This window comes from Triturus cristatus, chromosome 10, assembly GCF_964204655.1.
Source record: "Triturus cristatus chromosome 10, aTriCri1.1, whole genome shotgun sequence".
NCBI lineage: Eukaryota > Metazoa > Chordata > Amphibia > Caudata > Salamandridae > Triturus > Triturus cristatus.
This window is the reverse complement of record NC_140593.1, coordinates 886,865,952-886,884,082: the sequence shown is the minus strand read 5'-3', so window position 1 is coordinate 886,884,082 and position 18,131 is coordinate 886,865,952. Positions and strand designations below refer to the sequence as shown.

General features: G+C 48.1%; 1 protein-coding gene across 1 annotated transcript in view; it reads left to right on the top strand.

Moving 5' to 3' along the window:
* The window catches only part of RARRES2 (retinoic acid receptor responder 2), a 51,161-nt gene extending 33,263 nt beyond the window's left edge, over window positions 1-17,898 (top strand). Inside the window, exons 3-5 of the mRNA XM_085628609.1 lie at window positions 13,305-13,403; window positions 15,336-15,458; window positions 17,662-17,898. Coding sequence (XP_085484735.1) covers window positions 13,305-13,403; window positions 15,336-15,440 — 204 coding nt within the window. The 3' untranslated portion in view covers window positions 15,441-15,458; window positions 17,662-17,898. The remainder of the gene's footprint in view (window positions 1-13,304; window positions 13,404-15,335; window positions 15,459-17,661) is intronic.
* The last annotated feature ends 233 nt before the right edge of the window (window positions 17,899-18,131 follow it).

Genomic DNA, 18,131 nt, shown 5'->3' with positions numbered 1-18,131 from the left:
AATGAAAAATGTCATGTTTCCATTACTGAACCTCACCAAGGTCTATGGCAGCCTGCAGGGCCGTCAGCTTGTAATGTGTCATAACCGTGGACCCACCCTAACCTTTTCACCTCCAGTTGTTAGTCTTCTGGACAAATTATGTCCTTGTCAAATCAAAACTGTGATGTTAAAACATGGCTATGTCTAAAAAACACAACTACAATAACCATTCGGAACTCCAAAGTGGAAACATTACAACCTCTATTCTCCTTGCACTCCCAACATGAAAAAAGCCCCAGCAGTGTCTACGTGTAGCAAACAGCTCCAAAACAAACCCCAAATAATACTCTAGGGTTCAGGTCCCAATAATCCAGACCTGGTAAGGATCCATCAGTAATAGGACAAACTGAGGTATACTACAAAAAAGTAATCAAGATCCATTATGGGTGTTTCTTCTAGCCTCTCTCTTTCAAAAAACTTGCAAATGTGATCCACTTCTTAAGTTCGCTGGGAATGGGCCCTTTTGCATCTCTGCTCTCAAGTCTGTGTTCGGCTTCTCTGGGAATTCCTATTCCTTCCTTCTCTTGCATCATTCTCTCCCGCTCCCCTTTTGCTTCTCACCCCATTGCTGCCACACCTGCATTGGAGAATAAAAATGTTTCTACCTTTCGTAACGGACAGTTTCAATTCTATTAAGGACACGGAGGCAAGGATTAGGCATTTATTTCTTCTTTAATTCAAACAGCAGCCATTGTAAAGAAATAACAATCAACAAAGGACTTCATATCCCATGAAGCCTAAGAAAAAACCATCAAGTTAAAAAAACAATGTCCTTCCAATCTGGAGACTCCCGCCTCATTAACTGGTATTGACCCTCGTTGGATTCCCTCTTTCTTCCTGCGACCAAGCCAACAGTGGAAGGTTATCATTCCTGCTTTGAGATCTCTGCATATATGAACAGAAAAGGAGCAATGAAACAGTGGAAACTTGGCGCCTGTCAACAGCGAGCCAACATAGCACTTCAACATCATCACAGACAAGAAACCAGGAAAAATCTATACTTACACTTAGACGTAGATACGATAACCCGGCTGGGTCATGATTCATCTATGGAAGGGCTAAAACTCACCTCTGTATCCTTAATAGAATTGAAACTTTCCCTTACGAAAGCTAGGACATTTTTATTTCTATATCAGGACACGGAGGCAAGGATTAGGCTAGTTCAAAGTTTATCCACCACTAGAGCCGCAATGGAGGAGACTGGTTTAACCCCTTGAGTGCCCATGACGAGATGGTCTCGTCATGGGCGGCGGTTGCGCTGTGCCCATGACGAGACTATCTCGTCATGAACCCCGCCCGCTAATTCAACGCCCGGCACAGGGCGGGGAAAGGGCGGGGCACACAAGGGGTTAAAATAAAACCTTTTAAAGGTTGATACTGACGATCAGTCTACTGCATTCAAGATATCCTCCAAGTGAGCTCCTAACACAAAGGCTTTTGATGCCATTACGCCCCTCGTTTAGTGTGCTCCAAAAATTTTCGTATTAATGCCCTTTTCTATCATCACCCATTGGGCCCATTGCGCTATGGTTGGGGATGAGAATGCCTTAAAGGGCCTCCTCAAAGCAATAATCAATTTCCTCTCCCCATGAGGTTGCAACTCCGCTGTCATGGCTTCATAGGCCTTGATACACCCCACTACACATAGTTTGGGCATCTCCAGAAAGGCCGGGTAAGAGATCACCTGAGACTGGCATTTGGTGCGCCGAGTCACATGGAAGGTGATTCCATCCAGAGTGAAAGAGCACCCCGAAATATCCAGGGCCCTGACATCCGAAATCCGTCTGCAGGAAATCAGACACACTAATATGGCCAGTTTGGAAGACAGTTGCTTACGAGAGATTTATTTATTGCTTGACTACCCTGACAACAGATTCAAGACTTTGTTGACATTCCACAAGACCGAGTACCTCGGCTCCAGTGGGAGAGACAACCGGATACCATGTAACAACTTCCTGACCAGCGGATGTTCTCCAACTAGGAGATTTCTCACGCAGTTGCATGGCCAGGCAAGATCGCAAACGAAAGGTATTGACCGTATGGTATGCAATTTCCTCTGACGCCAGGGAGGCTAGAAAATTCAGGATGTGGGCAACGTCTGCCCCCACAGGATCTAGACTCCGTTGCAGACACCAACCCATCCAGCGAGATCATGCCGATTGGTATCGCATAAACGTACTATTCGTCCAAGCTTGTGAGAGGAAGTCCGCAGTGCTTCTCGAAAGGCCAGGACTTGCCATCAAGACCAGAAATCCTCCACGTCATGAGCGGGAGAGAGTCGCTCATTATTAGAGAGTGAGTATTACCGGCTAGATCGCTCTGGAAATGAGGCAATGGGTGTAGACAGATTGGAGAAGCCCAGGAAAGTTCCATCAGAACTGGAAACCATCCTTGCGATTTCCATACTGGGGCGATCACCCTCAAGGGGTCGATTACGATGTCGTCCGGAAAGCATTCAGACCGATTCGGCTCCAGAATGCTTTTCGAACAACTTGGATCAGGGGAGTCCGACCGAATGATTATGATGCATCTGAATGCTTCCGGATACGATTCAGTCGGACTCCCATTGACTTCAATAGCAGCCTGTGTTCCGAACGAGAACACAGGCTCCCATTGACAAAGGATTGGTTGGGAAAAACCTTGCACCCTGTGGCGGGCACCCCATGGTGCCTGCCACACTGTGCATGCATGGGTAGGCGGGTCCCTTGGGTACCTCTACGGACCCCATTCAGAGGGCCCCGGGTGAAGAGGGGACCTGCTATGGGACCCCAAAGTCAGATTCCAACAGCTGATTAGTTTCAGAACCACCGATTCGGAAAGGCTGTCTGAACCTGACATCCTAATCGCTCAGCTGGAAACGAGCTCCGTAGACTGCTACGATTCGGCTCCAACCGACTCGGTTACTCCCAATGCCTTTCTGAACTGAGTCGGACAGTTAGAATGCTTTCCAGCAATCGTAATCGCTCGTTGGGAAACGTGTCCGAGTCGGTCCGAAAGGCAGGTTCCAAATCGGATTCGGACGAATCGAATGCTGTTCGGAGCCTTTCCGAACGACATTGTAATTGACCCCCAAGTCTGCTTCCTCCCGTCGCACTTGCGTCATCAGCCTCATTATCATGGCAAAGGGGGGGGCATAACCCTGTTCCACCACCCAATACTGGAGGAAGGCATCTGTGGCTACTGCTTCCGGATCCGGTCTCCAGCTGAAGTACCAGGGAAGCTAGTGATCGAGATGAGATGTGAACAAGTTGATCGTGAAAGGACCCCAAAGTGCTTGCAGATACTGGAACATCGGGGGAAACAATCTCCAAAGACTTGAGTCCCACAGGCGGCGTGATTGGAAATCCGCTATCTGTTTGGATGATTCCGGGGGGTGTTCCACCTTCACCGAGACCTGATGTTCCAGGCAATACTCTCAGAAGTTCTTGGAGAGGTCCGCCAAGGCCTTGTAACGAGTTCCTCCCAGATGATTGATGTAGCAAACCGCCGCCACGTTGTCCATCTTCAGTAGGACACAGGGCTGATCTCTGTCCCTGGTCCAACGCCAAACTGCGAAGAAGCCCGCCATTCACTCAAGACAGTTGATGTGAAGAGACTCCTCCGCCATGGACCAGCTAACGCCGGTGCTGAACTCTCCACAACGGGCTACCCAGCTTAAACTGCTGGCATCAGATTTGTTCACAAGATCTGGTTGGGAGCCAAATATGGCCCATCCATTTCGCGCTTCCATGTGTGAGACCCACCAAAGAAGCTCGTCCTTAGATGCCTTGGATAGAGGTACCTGCTGGGCGTACGTTAGACCCCATTGCAGGTGGGACACCTTGAGCCTCTGGAGGGCCTGAAAATGAAGGGGACCTGGTAAGATGGCCTGGATCAAGGCCAACAAGAGGCCGACCACTCTGACAATGTTGCGCAGGGCGGTCTGAGGTTTCCGTAAAATCTGCCATACCTCGTGATGGATCTTTGCTATTTTCCTGGAAGGGAGACTCAGCGTGGCGTCCACAGAATTGAACATGAATCCGAGGAAATAATGCACAATACTGGACTTCGCTTGATTGATTACAAATCCTAGAGACTGAAGGAGTTCCACTGCGGACTGCAACTGATGAGACAATGCCCGGGAACATTGGTTCATGAACAGCACGTCCAGGTACACAATCTTTTGTATGCCCTGAGCTCTCAATTGCTCCACTACCCACATCCTTGAGGTCCTGCTAAACCAACCAGTCGCTGGGACAAAGGAGGCCGTGGAACAGGTGTATAACCTCCATCTTGAAGTGGCGGTAGACTGGCCACTCATTGAATTCCCAGAGATTTATCACAGGCCGCTGACCCCGTCTTGTTTCTGTACCAAGAACAGATTGCTTAAAAATCCCCCTGGGTGCGGGGAGGAGCGACAAATAGCTAATTTTGCCAAGAGCTCTTGCACCTCTCACTGGATAAGACAAACTCCCTGCCGAAAAAGCGAAGCGGAGGCAGCGGGGATACCTGAAAGGGAGAGCCATAGAACTCTACGTGAAACCCCTGCACAATTTGTAGCACCCTAGCGTTGGCTGTAAGGGCCCACCAGTTGTCCAGTAATTGTGCCAAACTGCCCCCCAAGCAACAGCATAAGAGAAGTAAAGCACTCGGGAGCTTTTGCATTGTCCACTGTGCCGGGACTGACCCCTGGTGGGGTAGAATCCTCCAAAGCCTGATGAGTCCTGCCATTGTCCCCTCTGAGATTGTTGGCCTCTGCTGCAGGCGGACTGAGAAGAATGGCCAGCCGAGCACCCCCTAACATGGCCGTCCACGCTGAAAACCAGCGCATTGAAGATGCGCTTTACTGTCGACTGGGCCTTGTCCAGGGAGTTGAAGGTAGAGACAAATTTGCTAAGCTCCTTGATGAATGGATCGTCAAAAACCCTGCCCTGAGCCTCCAGGCCTGCCTCTGACGTGGTTAGCTCTCCTAACTTGGGATCCAGATGAATGAGCAATGACCTGTGCCTTTTGGTAGAATTGGCGCAGTTGGCGTTGCCTAGGAATATATTTGCTCTCTGTGCCCAACTGGAGAGGACATCGGGTGGAATCAGGGCCCCGGACGCCTTGGCTTCTTACGCCATGTCAAAGATTTTCACCCAGGGGCCCATGATGTCCAACAACTTGTCTTGGCAGACCCGCCAAGACCGGTCCATGCCCTTCTTTGGGTCCTTGATATATTTGGTCAAGAAAGTCCCCATCTGAGCGTCGATCTCTGAAGTGACCACTACCTTACGCTCCAGTGAAGGACAGGGGCACTCCGCCCTACGAGGGAACTAACCTCCTTGTCCAGCAGTTTACATAGCCGACTGGCCACATACTTTGCTACCTTCTCACGAGGGGTCCACTCTGAGTACCGGGGATGTAAGAGCTCTTCGGCCTCCAAGAGGTCCGATTGGGCATCCTGTGGGGCCTCAGCTGCCTTGCGGGACTACGGTGGCAGAGAGGGAGAAGGACGCCAGGACCGGTCATGGTCTGAGTCGCCATCAGACCCCATAGGGGATTTGTCAGAGGGCTGAGGAGAGGTAGCCAAGCCGGGTTCACCCGGGGGCGGAAAGGCCCGCTGAGTCTCCGCCGGTGGGGGAGGGGGCCTGGTCCCCAAGAACGCCTGCTTCAACCTGTCAAGGGCATCTATATCCACCCCCTCAGTGTGGGGGGATTTACACTGGTTCCTGGTAGGGGACCTGCTCTGGAGGTTTAGGGGCCGAGGGCCCAGAAAGTTTCTCCATCGGTGTGAGGGGTTGCAGGCATCATTGTGCCAGGTCCATTAATCTCTTCTCCGGAGGGTCCACTGCTTCAGAGACCACCCTGACAATGGAGGCATCCACCACGCCACAGAAGTCATCTGTGACTGGGAAATATTGCATGTCCTCCTTTTCCTTGTAGTAGTCATCAAAACCCTCCATGAGGTACGTATCACAGGGGGCTTTGAGGGGTAGAGGTAAGTATAAGGGGGCCACCCACCAGGGAAGAGGGAATACGCCAATTGGGAAGGGGCTCAAAGATCAAGATCCCCTAGGAGGGGAAAACTGCTTAATGGGGAAAGAGAGCAAACACATACACACGGGCCTTTTGAGAGGCAGCCCAATTGCCCTGCACAGTCACTGCAGGGTTAATTGGTCTAATCGACAGGAGCAGAAAGACACCCTTTACATGTATGGGCAAGAGAAACTGAGAGCCTGGGCTCATCTGCTGAATTAGCGCAGGAACAAGCAGCCTGCAGTCCTACCCTGAAGGGTGTTCCGCTCCATGCTGGCCAGGGCCGACTAATGTGGGTGGAGGTGCTCGGCAATGGCCACAACTGATGCACTCTCCGCTCCGCCTTAGCCCAAAGACAAACGTCTCAGCAAGGACAGTGGAGGTGCGCCCTCTGACGGCTGGAAGACAGCTGCGCACTTTGGCTTCAAAGGAGATTAACTCACAGCTGCGTAGGAGCGATGAAGCGTTCCCACTGCCGCCAGGGCGAAGCGGAGACTTTGTTACACGTTAGCAGAACACTCGCTTATATCATGAAACCAAAACCAATATGCTGAAGAGAAAAAACAAGAGAACGTTTCTCCACTTAACTGACACTGACTGCAGTAGCGAAGAAAGAGGGAATCCGACGAGGGTCAATACCAGTTAATGAGGCGGGAGTCTTCTGACTGGACGGACATTATTGTTTGAACTTGATGGTTTTTCTTAGGATTCCAGGGATATGAATTTCTTTGTTGTTTGTTATTTCTTTAAGATGGCTGCTGTTTGAATTTAAGAAGAAATGCCCAATACTAATCGTTGCCTCCATGTCCTGACATAGAATTAACATCTGTCTGCCAATGTGGTTGCATTGTATAGCCTAGGCAGCCATACATCTGTGGCGCCCCTACACCGGGAAATAATCCCACTGGGCTGAAGCCACTGCAAGAATGTCTTCCTTTCCCCAAGTCATTTGTTACTCTTCACTTTCCCACCTTCTTTTCTACTCTCTTTCTCTCCTGTCGTGCCTTTGTTTTCTCTGAGTTATATCTGCCAATATATCTTCCTCTTTTCTAAGCCTTTCTTGCCTTTGTCTTGTCTTCCACTTCTCTTTACTCCTATCAACTCCAATAGCCATTGGATGCCATTTACAGGCATTTCTGACAGCTTTTGAATGCCTTCTCGTAGTCAATGCCAGGACATCACGACATTGACAACACAGCGCCCATTCCAGGCATGTCAGAGCTTCCGCTGTGTGCTTTTTGCACCTTTTCTCACCCCTTACTTTGCTTGTACATGTGGCAGCTGGGCATTGGGAGAGAGGGGTGCAGCTAAAACACAGACCACTCACTATATGTGAAAAAGGTCACTTTATTGAAACAGGTGCACATCACAACAGAATAACCTGGCAACTGACTTACAAAACTAATAGCCCTTGGATGCCATTTACAGGCTTTTCTGACAGCTTTCGAACGCCTTCTCATAGTCAATGCCAGGACATCACGACATTGACAACACAGCACCCATTCCAGGCATTTCACAGCTTCCGTTGTGTGCTTTTTGTACCTTTTCTCACCCCTTACTTTGCTTGTACATGTGGCAGCTGGGCATTGGGAGAGAGGGGTGCAGCTTAAACACAGACCACTCACTATATGTGAAAAAGGTCACTTTATTGAAACAGGTGCACATCACAACAGAATAACCTGGCAACTGTTTTTCAAAACTAAAACCTTGCTGTACATCCGTTAGACTACCACCTGACCCCACCCCCACCCCTACAATCCCCCAACATGCCACACCCTGCAATTAACACATTACAAACATTACGAAGTACTGCATTTCAACATTTCCAACTTCTATTAACCCTACATCCTATGCCTGAAGTATGAAACTGTAAATAGCCAAAAATCCGAAACTGAACCTTGAACTACATGCCTACCCTTTCCTTGCACATGGTTCACTAACTGTCAACGTCGACCAAACTTCTGTCAACTACTGGCAAACTTTGCATGCGCCCGCCACCCAGAAAAAGGGGGTTGCACAAAACCTTTATATGCCCCCACACCCCTACCGGTCTGGTACCTGTTACTCCCAGTATCAAATCTACAAGTGCTCATTTAACGTTCTGGCCAACACTTCCCTAATCTCCAACAGTTAAAGATCCATACCCAATCTGGACAAATGGACCCCATCGCCTGAAAAAACTCAACCGTGTTGATCCGAATATATGAATGGCAGATCCTGCCAAAACCAATCCCCCTAAAAAAACAAGACATCTCTCTGTTCACCTTTCTCCATGCTCTATCTATTGTCCCTGGCTTAAACGCACCTCTCCAAGCCCTCCTGGGCACAAACTCTGTCCAAAGGACGAAACACCCTGACCACTTCTCTTTTATGAGTGCTGAATCCCTCTTCATACTCTACATCAACACCACCCCTTTCTCTTTACACAAATCGTTCTCCCCTATATGCAATACCAATGCATCTGGGCACCTACCGCCCACCAATGTACTATTCAAACAGTGAATCCATTTTCTCTAACACATGCTTCCTTTTCCCTTCAATGTGATCTTATAAAGGCGTTCACTGAAAACTAGATTCTGGCCAAAATAACTCTGCAGTTGTGTCCATTTAACAAACAAGTGTCCCACCACCCATGTGGCCATTTCCTCCGCCGCGGGGCCAGACACCAATCCTGAAAGAAACAAAAAGGCAGTAAATTTCACATAGGACCCTCCACCGTGTGCATATCCTCCTCCAATTCCCGCACAGAGCACCTGTAACATTGTGAAGACCAATGGCCCAGCCACATGATTTCATCCTGTGCCCAACCCCTGCGTCCTGCCTCTGATGCCGATACGAAAGGATTGGGTACCATAGTCTGCCACTGACACCCTTAAGCACCACAGAGACTTCCGGAGAAGCGGTAATAGCTTACATGCTGTAACACGGTCGCCCGCCCTGTGCCGAAAGAAGACCCCCACTGCCGCTCCTCAATGGCGTGTCAGTTGTGATGCCCACCAAACCGGGTAGGGGCCTGGTGCCTCCACTGCCTGTAATACCCTGGCCCTGCTGATCTGTTTTTGATCCACTCAGCCATATCTCCAGCCTACCCTCCAGCGTGACCAAGTACTCCCAGCACACCCCAGATCCCTTCCTCCCCAGCAATTCTGACACCCGAAATGCCCCAAAAAACATCCACACCATCAATATGGAAATAGACATTCTTCCTCTTCATCCTTTCACACTTCATGTAATGCTGCCAGTACTTTGCACAATAGCTGCCACGTTATTGGCTTTCTAGCCTGCCCCGAAGGGCCCTGCTCCCGCGCCCAACCTTCCAGCATCCTATGCCCCAGTTCACCCGCCAATGCAGCATAGCCCCACATTAATTTATCCATAAATGCAATCCCCACCAATTTTCCGGCAATGGTCACCCTCGAAAGACCTCTCTCAATCAGGTCTAGGATATACTGTATGACATCCTCTGCCCACATCCACATTTTATCCCACCGCTGTGCCCCGCAGCACAAAAACTCTTTCCAGGTCAAAACATACGTGTCCTGCGTGGATTCCGCAATTGACCCTACCACCAATTGTTACATCCGACGTTGCCTACGTTCCACAGATGCTGAGGCAAAGGCTGCTGCCTGTGGTTTCCTCTCTGGTGGTATCCACCCCTGCCCCAAAACAGTTGAACAGGGGGTGCTGGCCCCTGCATTTGAGCACTCTTGGCAGAATTTAAAATATTCGGCATGCAAAGCCCTTTATTGGAGATCCAGCAATTTCCTCAGGCCCCCTATTGACTCTTCCTCGTGCTACCCACCCCTTCCCAGATGGGGTGCACTTGAAAGGGATGGTAGACTATGAGCAATCCGGTGGCAGTGAATATCATTTTACCACCTTTCGCTGCCCCCATCGTTTGTTGCTACAGGTCACCGTCTAGTTCCCCCCACTTTGTCTCAGGGTCCCATGCCAATCGTGACCTCAATTCTTCGTTGTTCTGGGCCCACGCATATCGTCCCCCCGTAATTTGTGCCTAACAGATGACGTCCATGTATTTAAACATAGCGACGCAACGCTCCTGGTACTTTTAGAAATATATGCATGCGTAAGGAAGGCCGCTGTCCAATTTGCAATTGTAAGGGGAACCTTTGGCCTTTTGGGCAGCTCGTACTGTTTCTTCTTAGACCCTTCTTGGGACCTCACCTCTCAATGAAAAAATTTGAGCATCTCTACATATTCCCCTTTCTATATGCGCTCCTTCATGGACAGCATAATGTGCATCCCAAAAGGTTTGGTCACTCCCATATAAGGTAACTTCTCAAATTTTAACTCCTTGCTTTCAGGGCCCTCCTTCTTATCCCCATTATTAGCCTCCTCCCCTGAACTACCTTCTTCTCTCCCTACCCCCAGGCACTCCAACTCCCTGGTACCTACCCTCATGTCCGACACATATTTCCCCTTCTGTGAACGACCCCCCTGCAGCTCCCCAGCGTCCACATCAATGGAAACCATCTCAGGCTTCCCTGTCATGCACCTGGCCTAACCCGGCTCCAAGGACAGTGCCAATAGAGATGCAGGGGCCTTGATTCCTCCGGCGCTGCTGCTGGTCTTGCTGCAGGCCACAATGCCCTTGCTGGTCTCTCCGCACAGCCCTGCAACACATTAGGCACATTGGAGCTCCCCCCGTCCCCTTCATCGTCTTCCTCCCTTACCGTGCCTTCTTCAAGGCAGCACCTCAGCGATGTGCAACTCCTCTGCCTGCGGCCATCCTCTGCCTGCGGCCATCCTAGGCCCGCGTGTACACTTGGCAGTGGTGCCCTCTTTGATCAATACATCCTTAACCCTGTGTCCGGTGTCCAGGGGGCTGACTGAACTCTTCCGTGTCACTCCGGCACTGCTACCCACCAACTGTCCATCAATCTCTCTCTGGGAGTCATGCAGGACCAGCCAGATACTGGGGACAGCAAGGACGTTCTGGGCCTATTTGTGCTGGCCAAAACAGGCTCCCCCACCGATATCGGCATGCCATTCTGGGCCCAGCCCTCTCTTTGCCGCAGTGACAGTGAGCCTCTCCCAGCTCTACTGAGTCTGCCTCCGGGCACGGTTTGTCGACTTGAAATAAAAATGGCTTGACTGGTGTGCTGGTTCCCTGCCTCATACCCGATTGCTCCACCATCCCCTTCCTACCCCTTCCACCATCTTGTCGCCTACCTGAACCTGCCTCAACTACCTCCATCACCTGCTCTCCTACCTCCTCCCCGTCATCCTCCTCCATGCTCCATTCCAACATTGCTGCGATGACTGCAGATGAAGGCGCCTGAACCAATGCTGCGGGCCCACCTACCTGCTTGTCCTGACCTTGACCCAGGAAACCCCCCTCCCATCCCCTCAGTTACAGAGAACCCTTGTACCACTGCATGGATCCACATTTTGCTAAATAGGCGTCCAGCTAGGGCATCCCTGCCCCCTCCCCCCCCCAACTTCCTCCCCCAAGACTTTTTTTTTGTTGGTTTGTTTTTTGCAGAGTTTTATGTAGCGCGAACTTGACCCAAATCAGGTAGCAGTAGGCTTTACATAGCACCAGTTACGTTACATGAGGACACACATTCATTTTTTGTTAGGCACGGGGAGATTAAGTGATTTGCCCAGAATCACAGGATGTTCAGCGTCATTGCCGAGACTCGAACCCAGTTCCCCAGATTCGAGGTCAACCGCCCTAGCTGTTAGGTCAACTCCTCTCCTGATTTAAAGATATCGAGGCCCTCCCAAGCCCTGGGGTCCCAACCCTGATCCTGTTCTTCAGGCACCTCATCCAGCTCCCCCTCCCCCCACTCTTGTTCTTCTACCTCTCCATAGACACCTCCCTCCTGCACCCTATACACCTCGGGCCCACATCCTCTTCGCCCTCTTGTTCCAGCCCCCAACCCTCCCCTTCTCTTGCATCCCCATCCATGGTGCCGTCTGCCTCCCCAGGTAGTCCAAACACCACTGTCCCATTCATATTCTCCTCCACTGGCCTCCCACCTCGTATTCCTCTAAGTGTTCACTAAATGCTGCCCTAGTGAACTCCTCACATGAGGCAGCCCGCCGGGCCTGGCCCCACACACTCCTTGTTTCTGAGCGGGTCAGCGTTATAGCTGATGCCACTCTGCATGAGCCCCGCCTCTTTTGCGGGGTCCCGTATACACAAACAACGTGTACTGGGGCTGCGCTCTCCTTGCTTCCTGCCGCGATGCTGCGTGTGGCCTCACCCACTAAGGGCAAGGGCTCGACCACACCGCTGCCTCTACACTCGGGCCGGAGCAGCAGAACGCAACACGCCCCAGCTCGCCGCATGCCCAAGGTGCCGCTCTCCTCGCATACGAGCAGTCCCTTGCACTTACCCCAGCATCGTTGGCACCAGCCACAGCCCTCCATTTCATCGGTGGGGAGCACACCGCTATCACAGCGGCCACCCCCTCCGATGCCTGCCACATTGGGCGCACAGACCCCATGGCTTCTGCCACCACGAGGTCCATGTGGCCAGGCTCTTTCAAGAGGAGCATTGCTTCCAGAACCCTGGTGTCCTCCATCTGAATGGTAAGCCACACTAATGTCTGTCTGAACTCTTACAAACTGGAACTCTTGTTCGAGTAATACTAACCAACTATCATAATTCGAAATAACTACTCCCTGATACCAGCCACCAGGTCACCAAACCTAAAATGGTGGCAGGGAGCCCAAGCCGACAACCATAATTAGCCCTCGGGTTATATTGGGCAACACCGATGCAGTCCAAACTAAACTCAAGATGGCAGTCCTCTGGACTACCCCACCTTCCCAATCTGCCTGGGAGGCACCTCCCTTCAGTCGGCTGCCCCCAATTGGGTTTGAAGGGGATGAGACGAGGTTGTACCACACACAGTTTTATTTGTGTACATACTAAAAGAACCTGGGGGAGACTGAGCATCATAGACAACTCAAGTTTGGATCAGAGATGTCACTGACAGCCCTTCTTTGGTGAGACTTACCCATATACAATTATATAAGTTGTTTTCTCCTATATGTCACATCTCCAGTTTTGTCCCCTTTACTCCTTCTAAACCTGCTCCAAATTATTTTCTTTTTATCTTTCTGCAAGCTGCTCCTACTTTTGCATTATATCTCTGGCTCTCTTTTCTTCAACCCCACTGCCCTTATCTTTCATAGTCATTCAAAACCATATTGAAAATGCTGCTAACCCTCTCCCCTGTGGTTCCTGTTGTTAGTTTCAGTGTCCACTCACTGTGTTTGTCTTCCTTTCTCAGAGGGAAATGAACTGCATCGCCTGCTTCAAGTTTGAGACGTACGATGAAATGGTCACGAACCCATTTGTGGACTGTTTGCCGGTGCACCAGCTGCGGAAGGTATGGGTGCAAATTCTGGTCTGTTGTCCTACCATCATGGATGCCGCCCTGCCACACACCAGCAGTAGGTCACCAAAGGGCTGGTTCATGGCAGCATCCTGTGCCAGGAGAAAGGATCTGTATGTTTGCATCCTGCAGTCACCATTGAGGACTTAATTACAAGTTCCTGAATTTCTGCTGTATAATTATCGCACTCCAAAAGAAAATTCTAATCCTGGGTGTCCCTTATTCATTGGATGCAATAATTCTTACTTACTATGAGTTTTATCATAAAAAGGTGCATAAAATGCAGATTTTGATCCTTTCCACAGCAAAATCCGTAAATCCTGGCATGTACCAGGTCGTTTTCCTACCATACTTTTTGGCAGGTTTGACCAGCTGAAATGTATGGAGACTGGTTAATTACTGGGTGTGGTAAACTGCGCATCTTGCAATTGTGATCCCTAAGCAAACATGTTTGTACGGGGGTTCGCAAAATTACGAAGCACTCGTAATCAAGACCTAAGGGTAGATCAAGCATTCCACCTGTTGCTGGTCCACGCAGAAGTCCCATGGAATTACATTTTGCCCCAGGACTGGGGGACCAGTGCAGATGTTTCAAACAATCTCATAATACAGAACAAGCATAAACAGAATCAAAGTGAGACCCATCCACCAAACGGCGCTTCTGCTGAAGGTACAGAGATCACCATTGAGGGTATTTCTAGATATGTCCTCTGTCCAACAGGGTTGAATGTCCTCCACCAGCCTGATGGACAGACTAAGTACCCGCAAAGTAGAAATCATACCCTAAGTACTTTTTGCAAATGGGTTGACTTTTGGAAGTTTATTGGGATATTATATATCGAGAGAAGTACCTGCTGCGTAAAATATCCCAAAGCTGCTCTATGAAACATTCTTTGTTGTTTACTGCAAAATATATTACTTTCCAAATCTTAACCAGTCTGACATTTTGCCAACAGTTGCAGCAGTTCAAGTTTCAATATCACACTGAATCTATAGAGATTAAATGTTTTGTAGCTGACTCCTGGACTCGAGCTGGCTCTCCCACCTCTGGTCTTAGTAGGCCTCCTTATTGCTGTTCACCGGGATACAATAATGTGTATTACATCTATGCCTAATTGGGTAAGGATCCTGTTCTATTTTGTTAGTTTAAGAAATCAGACCATTATTAATGATAGGAATTTAATTCTCTGTTGGCTAACTGTTCTTCATGGCTTAAACTCTACCAATGCCAGTATGATTTTATTCATGATATTAATACAATGGGCTTGATTTAGAGTATGGTGGACAGGGTATTCGGTCTCAAAGGTGATGGAGTACCCTGTCTACCTAGCCCTCAGTCTGCTCGCCTCAGTTTGAGACAGGCAGACCTCAATGGAAATACTTCCTCCGAAGGCCCGACAAAGTGCCATCAGAGAAGGGACATTACACCCCATACACTCTATAAGGGGGACGGTGTAATGTGTTTTCCCCCCATCTGTTAACAAAAGGAAAATCCTGATGGCGAGGGACATAAAAAAAAGATAATGACTTTCACACCCTAGGAGAAAACTCTGAGTGGGGGAGGGGGGGTTAGTTTTTTTGTTACTCGCAAATGAACTCACGCTTTGGGAGTTTGTTTCTGAAAAACAAAAACTTTTGAAAAGTTTGGTGAACTGCAGTCAAGACAGATGACAGCCATCTATCAAACTGTTTGTACATTGAAAGGAACTGCCTTGACAGCCATTCCTTTTGATGAACAGAGATGACCACAGGTCTGGAAATCCTCTCTAAATTTGGGAGACGGCAGCTCATCAGGATGGCGAAAATAATGTCCTCCCCTACCTTGACGGAAAGTACTCGGTCCACCAAACCATAAATCAGGCTTCAAGTTTCCTACGATTTGTCATTCATTGGACTCTGTGTTTTTATTGTGTTTTTATTGAACAGGAGAGAGAAGGCATGAGAGAAAAGGCCTGCAAACAGATAGAGCAGAAATACGAGAGTGGACTAGGTTTTCCTGGAGTCTTCAGCTTCTCAAAGTCCTACGCTTGAGCCTCTTCTGTGACACAGGTACTGCCAACAGCATCTGAAGCGGCAGAGGGATCGCAGAGGAAAAGGGGCGTTGTAGGGTGGGACACCGTGGATGTCAAACCAGAAAGAAAGGTGCTGGGAAAAGATAGTGTTCAAATAGATCTCGAATTGGCAATGTACAGTTAAGGGTACCATGAAGAAACCTTTTCTGAAAATACAGGCAGAAACAGGGACGGTTTGGAACCCACAACTCAAGAGATCACTTTGAATGGCCAACTTAAAAGTCCAAAGATGAAGGAATATGGAGGATGGAAAATATTACTGAAATGGGTAGAAAGAGAAATTATAGCACTTCAGAGAAGATAACTCAAAGAAGGAAATAGAGAATATAAGATAAGTGTTTGTAGACATTACTGAATGTAGAAGAGAAATTAAAAGACGAACTAGAATTTGTATTACAGATGGGGTGAGGAAGAAGGCAGCGAGAAAGACATTAACTAGATATTGAATAAAAAGGATGGAGGGAAATGACAGGAGCAGAGAAGAGAAGGATGGGGAGAGATGTTACAAGATAAGAGAGCAAAACTGGGAGGGCACCTTGCATTAAAGAATTTTATTTGCTATATACATAAAATGTCCAGGAAAGTTATGGACTTTACAAATAAGTAATAAGTTATAACCGAACAATACTAGTTTGATGAAAGGGAGAGGTTATAGATGCTAAGACCCCAGAGGACAGCGTAAACTCGCTCCATCTTGGGTGTCTCATGTGACCTAAAATTTCTGGTTAAAAGAAGGTTGATCCCTGTGGGGTATTTTTTCTAGGATGTGTGAAGGGAAATAAGAATTCACATGAAACAAAAATTCCAAGGGAAATGGATGAAAAAGGGAATTTGCGACATTTCATTATAATGAGTGGACAGGTAACAAAAGAAAGAAGGAGCTATATGGGAAGGAATTTGAGCAGTTAACGTGAAGTGAAAAATAAAGGAGAAAAATGAGATGTTATAGGATATGAGGGGACATTGTACGGGGAAAATAAAGAGAAAACAGGAAGAGAAAAATATATTGTCAGAGGAGACAATAGGGCTATTACAGGAAGGAACAGAGGATCAGTGCGAATGGCAGAGAACCTACTATACAACAAGGAAGGGGTGAAAGTACAACAGGAAGGGGAGAAGCTAATACAGGCGAAGGTGAAGGAGGAGGGGACTACAAGGGAAGGCGAAGCGATCAGTGAAAGAGAAAGGGGGAGATTAAGGATGAGAAAGGAAAATGTATGGAAGAACGAATAAGTGAAAATACAGGAAAGGAATAAGACAGACCTTTTGGGCGAAAACAGAATTCTGCAGGAGTGAGCAGGAGAAAATATAGGAGAAGTTCAAAAGCATAATGGACAAAATGGAGCTATAATACAGGCGAAAGATACTATACGAGAAGAGAAAGCAAGTAGATCATAGAAGGATAAAGAGGAGGAGGAAGAGAGATTACAGGAGAACATTTGATATTTTAAGGAGAATAGGATAATTGTAGAATGAAGGAGGAAGTGGAGAGATTGCATGTTGAACAAAGGGGGAGAATATACCACGAACAAATGGAGAGTAGGAGGAAGAAAAAAATGAGATGTACTAGATTTGAATATATAGATGGCTGAACAGAATGAAGGTAAGAGGAGGGAGTTGCAGAATGGCATTTTGATATAGTCAAAGATTTTGGCCTGATAAGAAAGGAAATAAAAAAAGAAGGTAAAGTAAATAAAACTACTGAATAGATCCTACAGTTTCTTGTTCTTTCTCATGTAAAATGTGAGAAAGAGTTCATGAATATTCGCTTTGCGAGTTCTGAATTTACACAATGGCATGAAGCTTTCGCATATAATAAACTATGCTTTGATCTCGCGCCATCCCCTCTGTGGGAGTAAAAGTTAAACATGAATTTGCCTCGTTGTTCCTGTTGGTCAGTTGAGCCAGTGGGATAGTTTGGGTGTAAGACAGCCTGTTGCACAGATCACTGTGCCACATTCAGGCCACAGGTTTCAACCTGAAAAAGATAGCACAGTGGATTAATGCACCGGCTCCAGGGCTCGGTGACAACCCCGCAGAGTACACATTATAACCTAAGCCTGACTGATTGAACCTTTCAACCTACTGTTGCTAGTAAACTGGGTACTTGAATATAAATTCATTGCACTTTATAAATGGTCAATACTATAACAACTATTTCTGCATTTTCTTTCCTTTAGGCCATTCCAACAGCTTGGCAAATTGGGAACCAGCCCCGTGAAGCACGGCCGCTGAAATGCCATTAAGATCAGCAAAGTCTTGAAATGTCTCATGTTGTCCTTGTCTCAAACCCTACTTCCTCCTTCCAAAGCTCTCCTAGTGTTAAATGTATAACTTAAAAAAAGAGCTTCCTGCCCAGTGCTCACCACAGCTTTCTTAATTTTGTTTCTCTTGAATAAACCCTAGGAATCTCTCTATTTGTGAGTCAGAGCGTGTTCCTTCAGATGTAAGAATGTGTGAGGGGAACATTACTGGAGGACTGACCGATGCAATGAGCATTTGAGGCCCAGAGTCACAGGACTTGTTTGAGGGCAGTGCTAACCTACAGTCCTAAAAAGTGGAGTTTATGGGTGGTATTCCCAAAGCTTCACTCATAGAATTGGGATTTGAACAATTTGTAGCCCTAAATTCCACTTGTGACAGTGGAAAA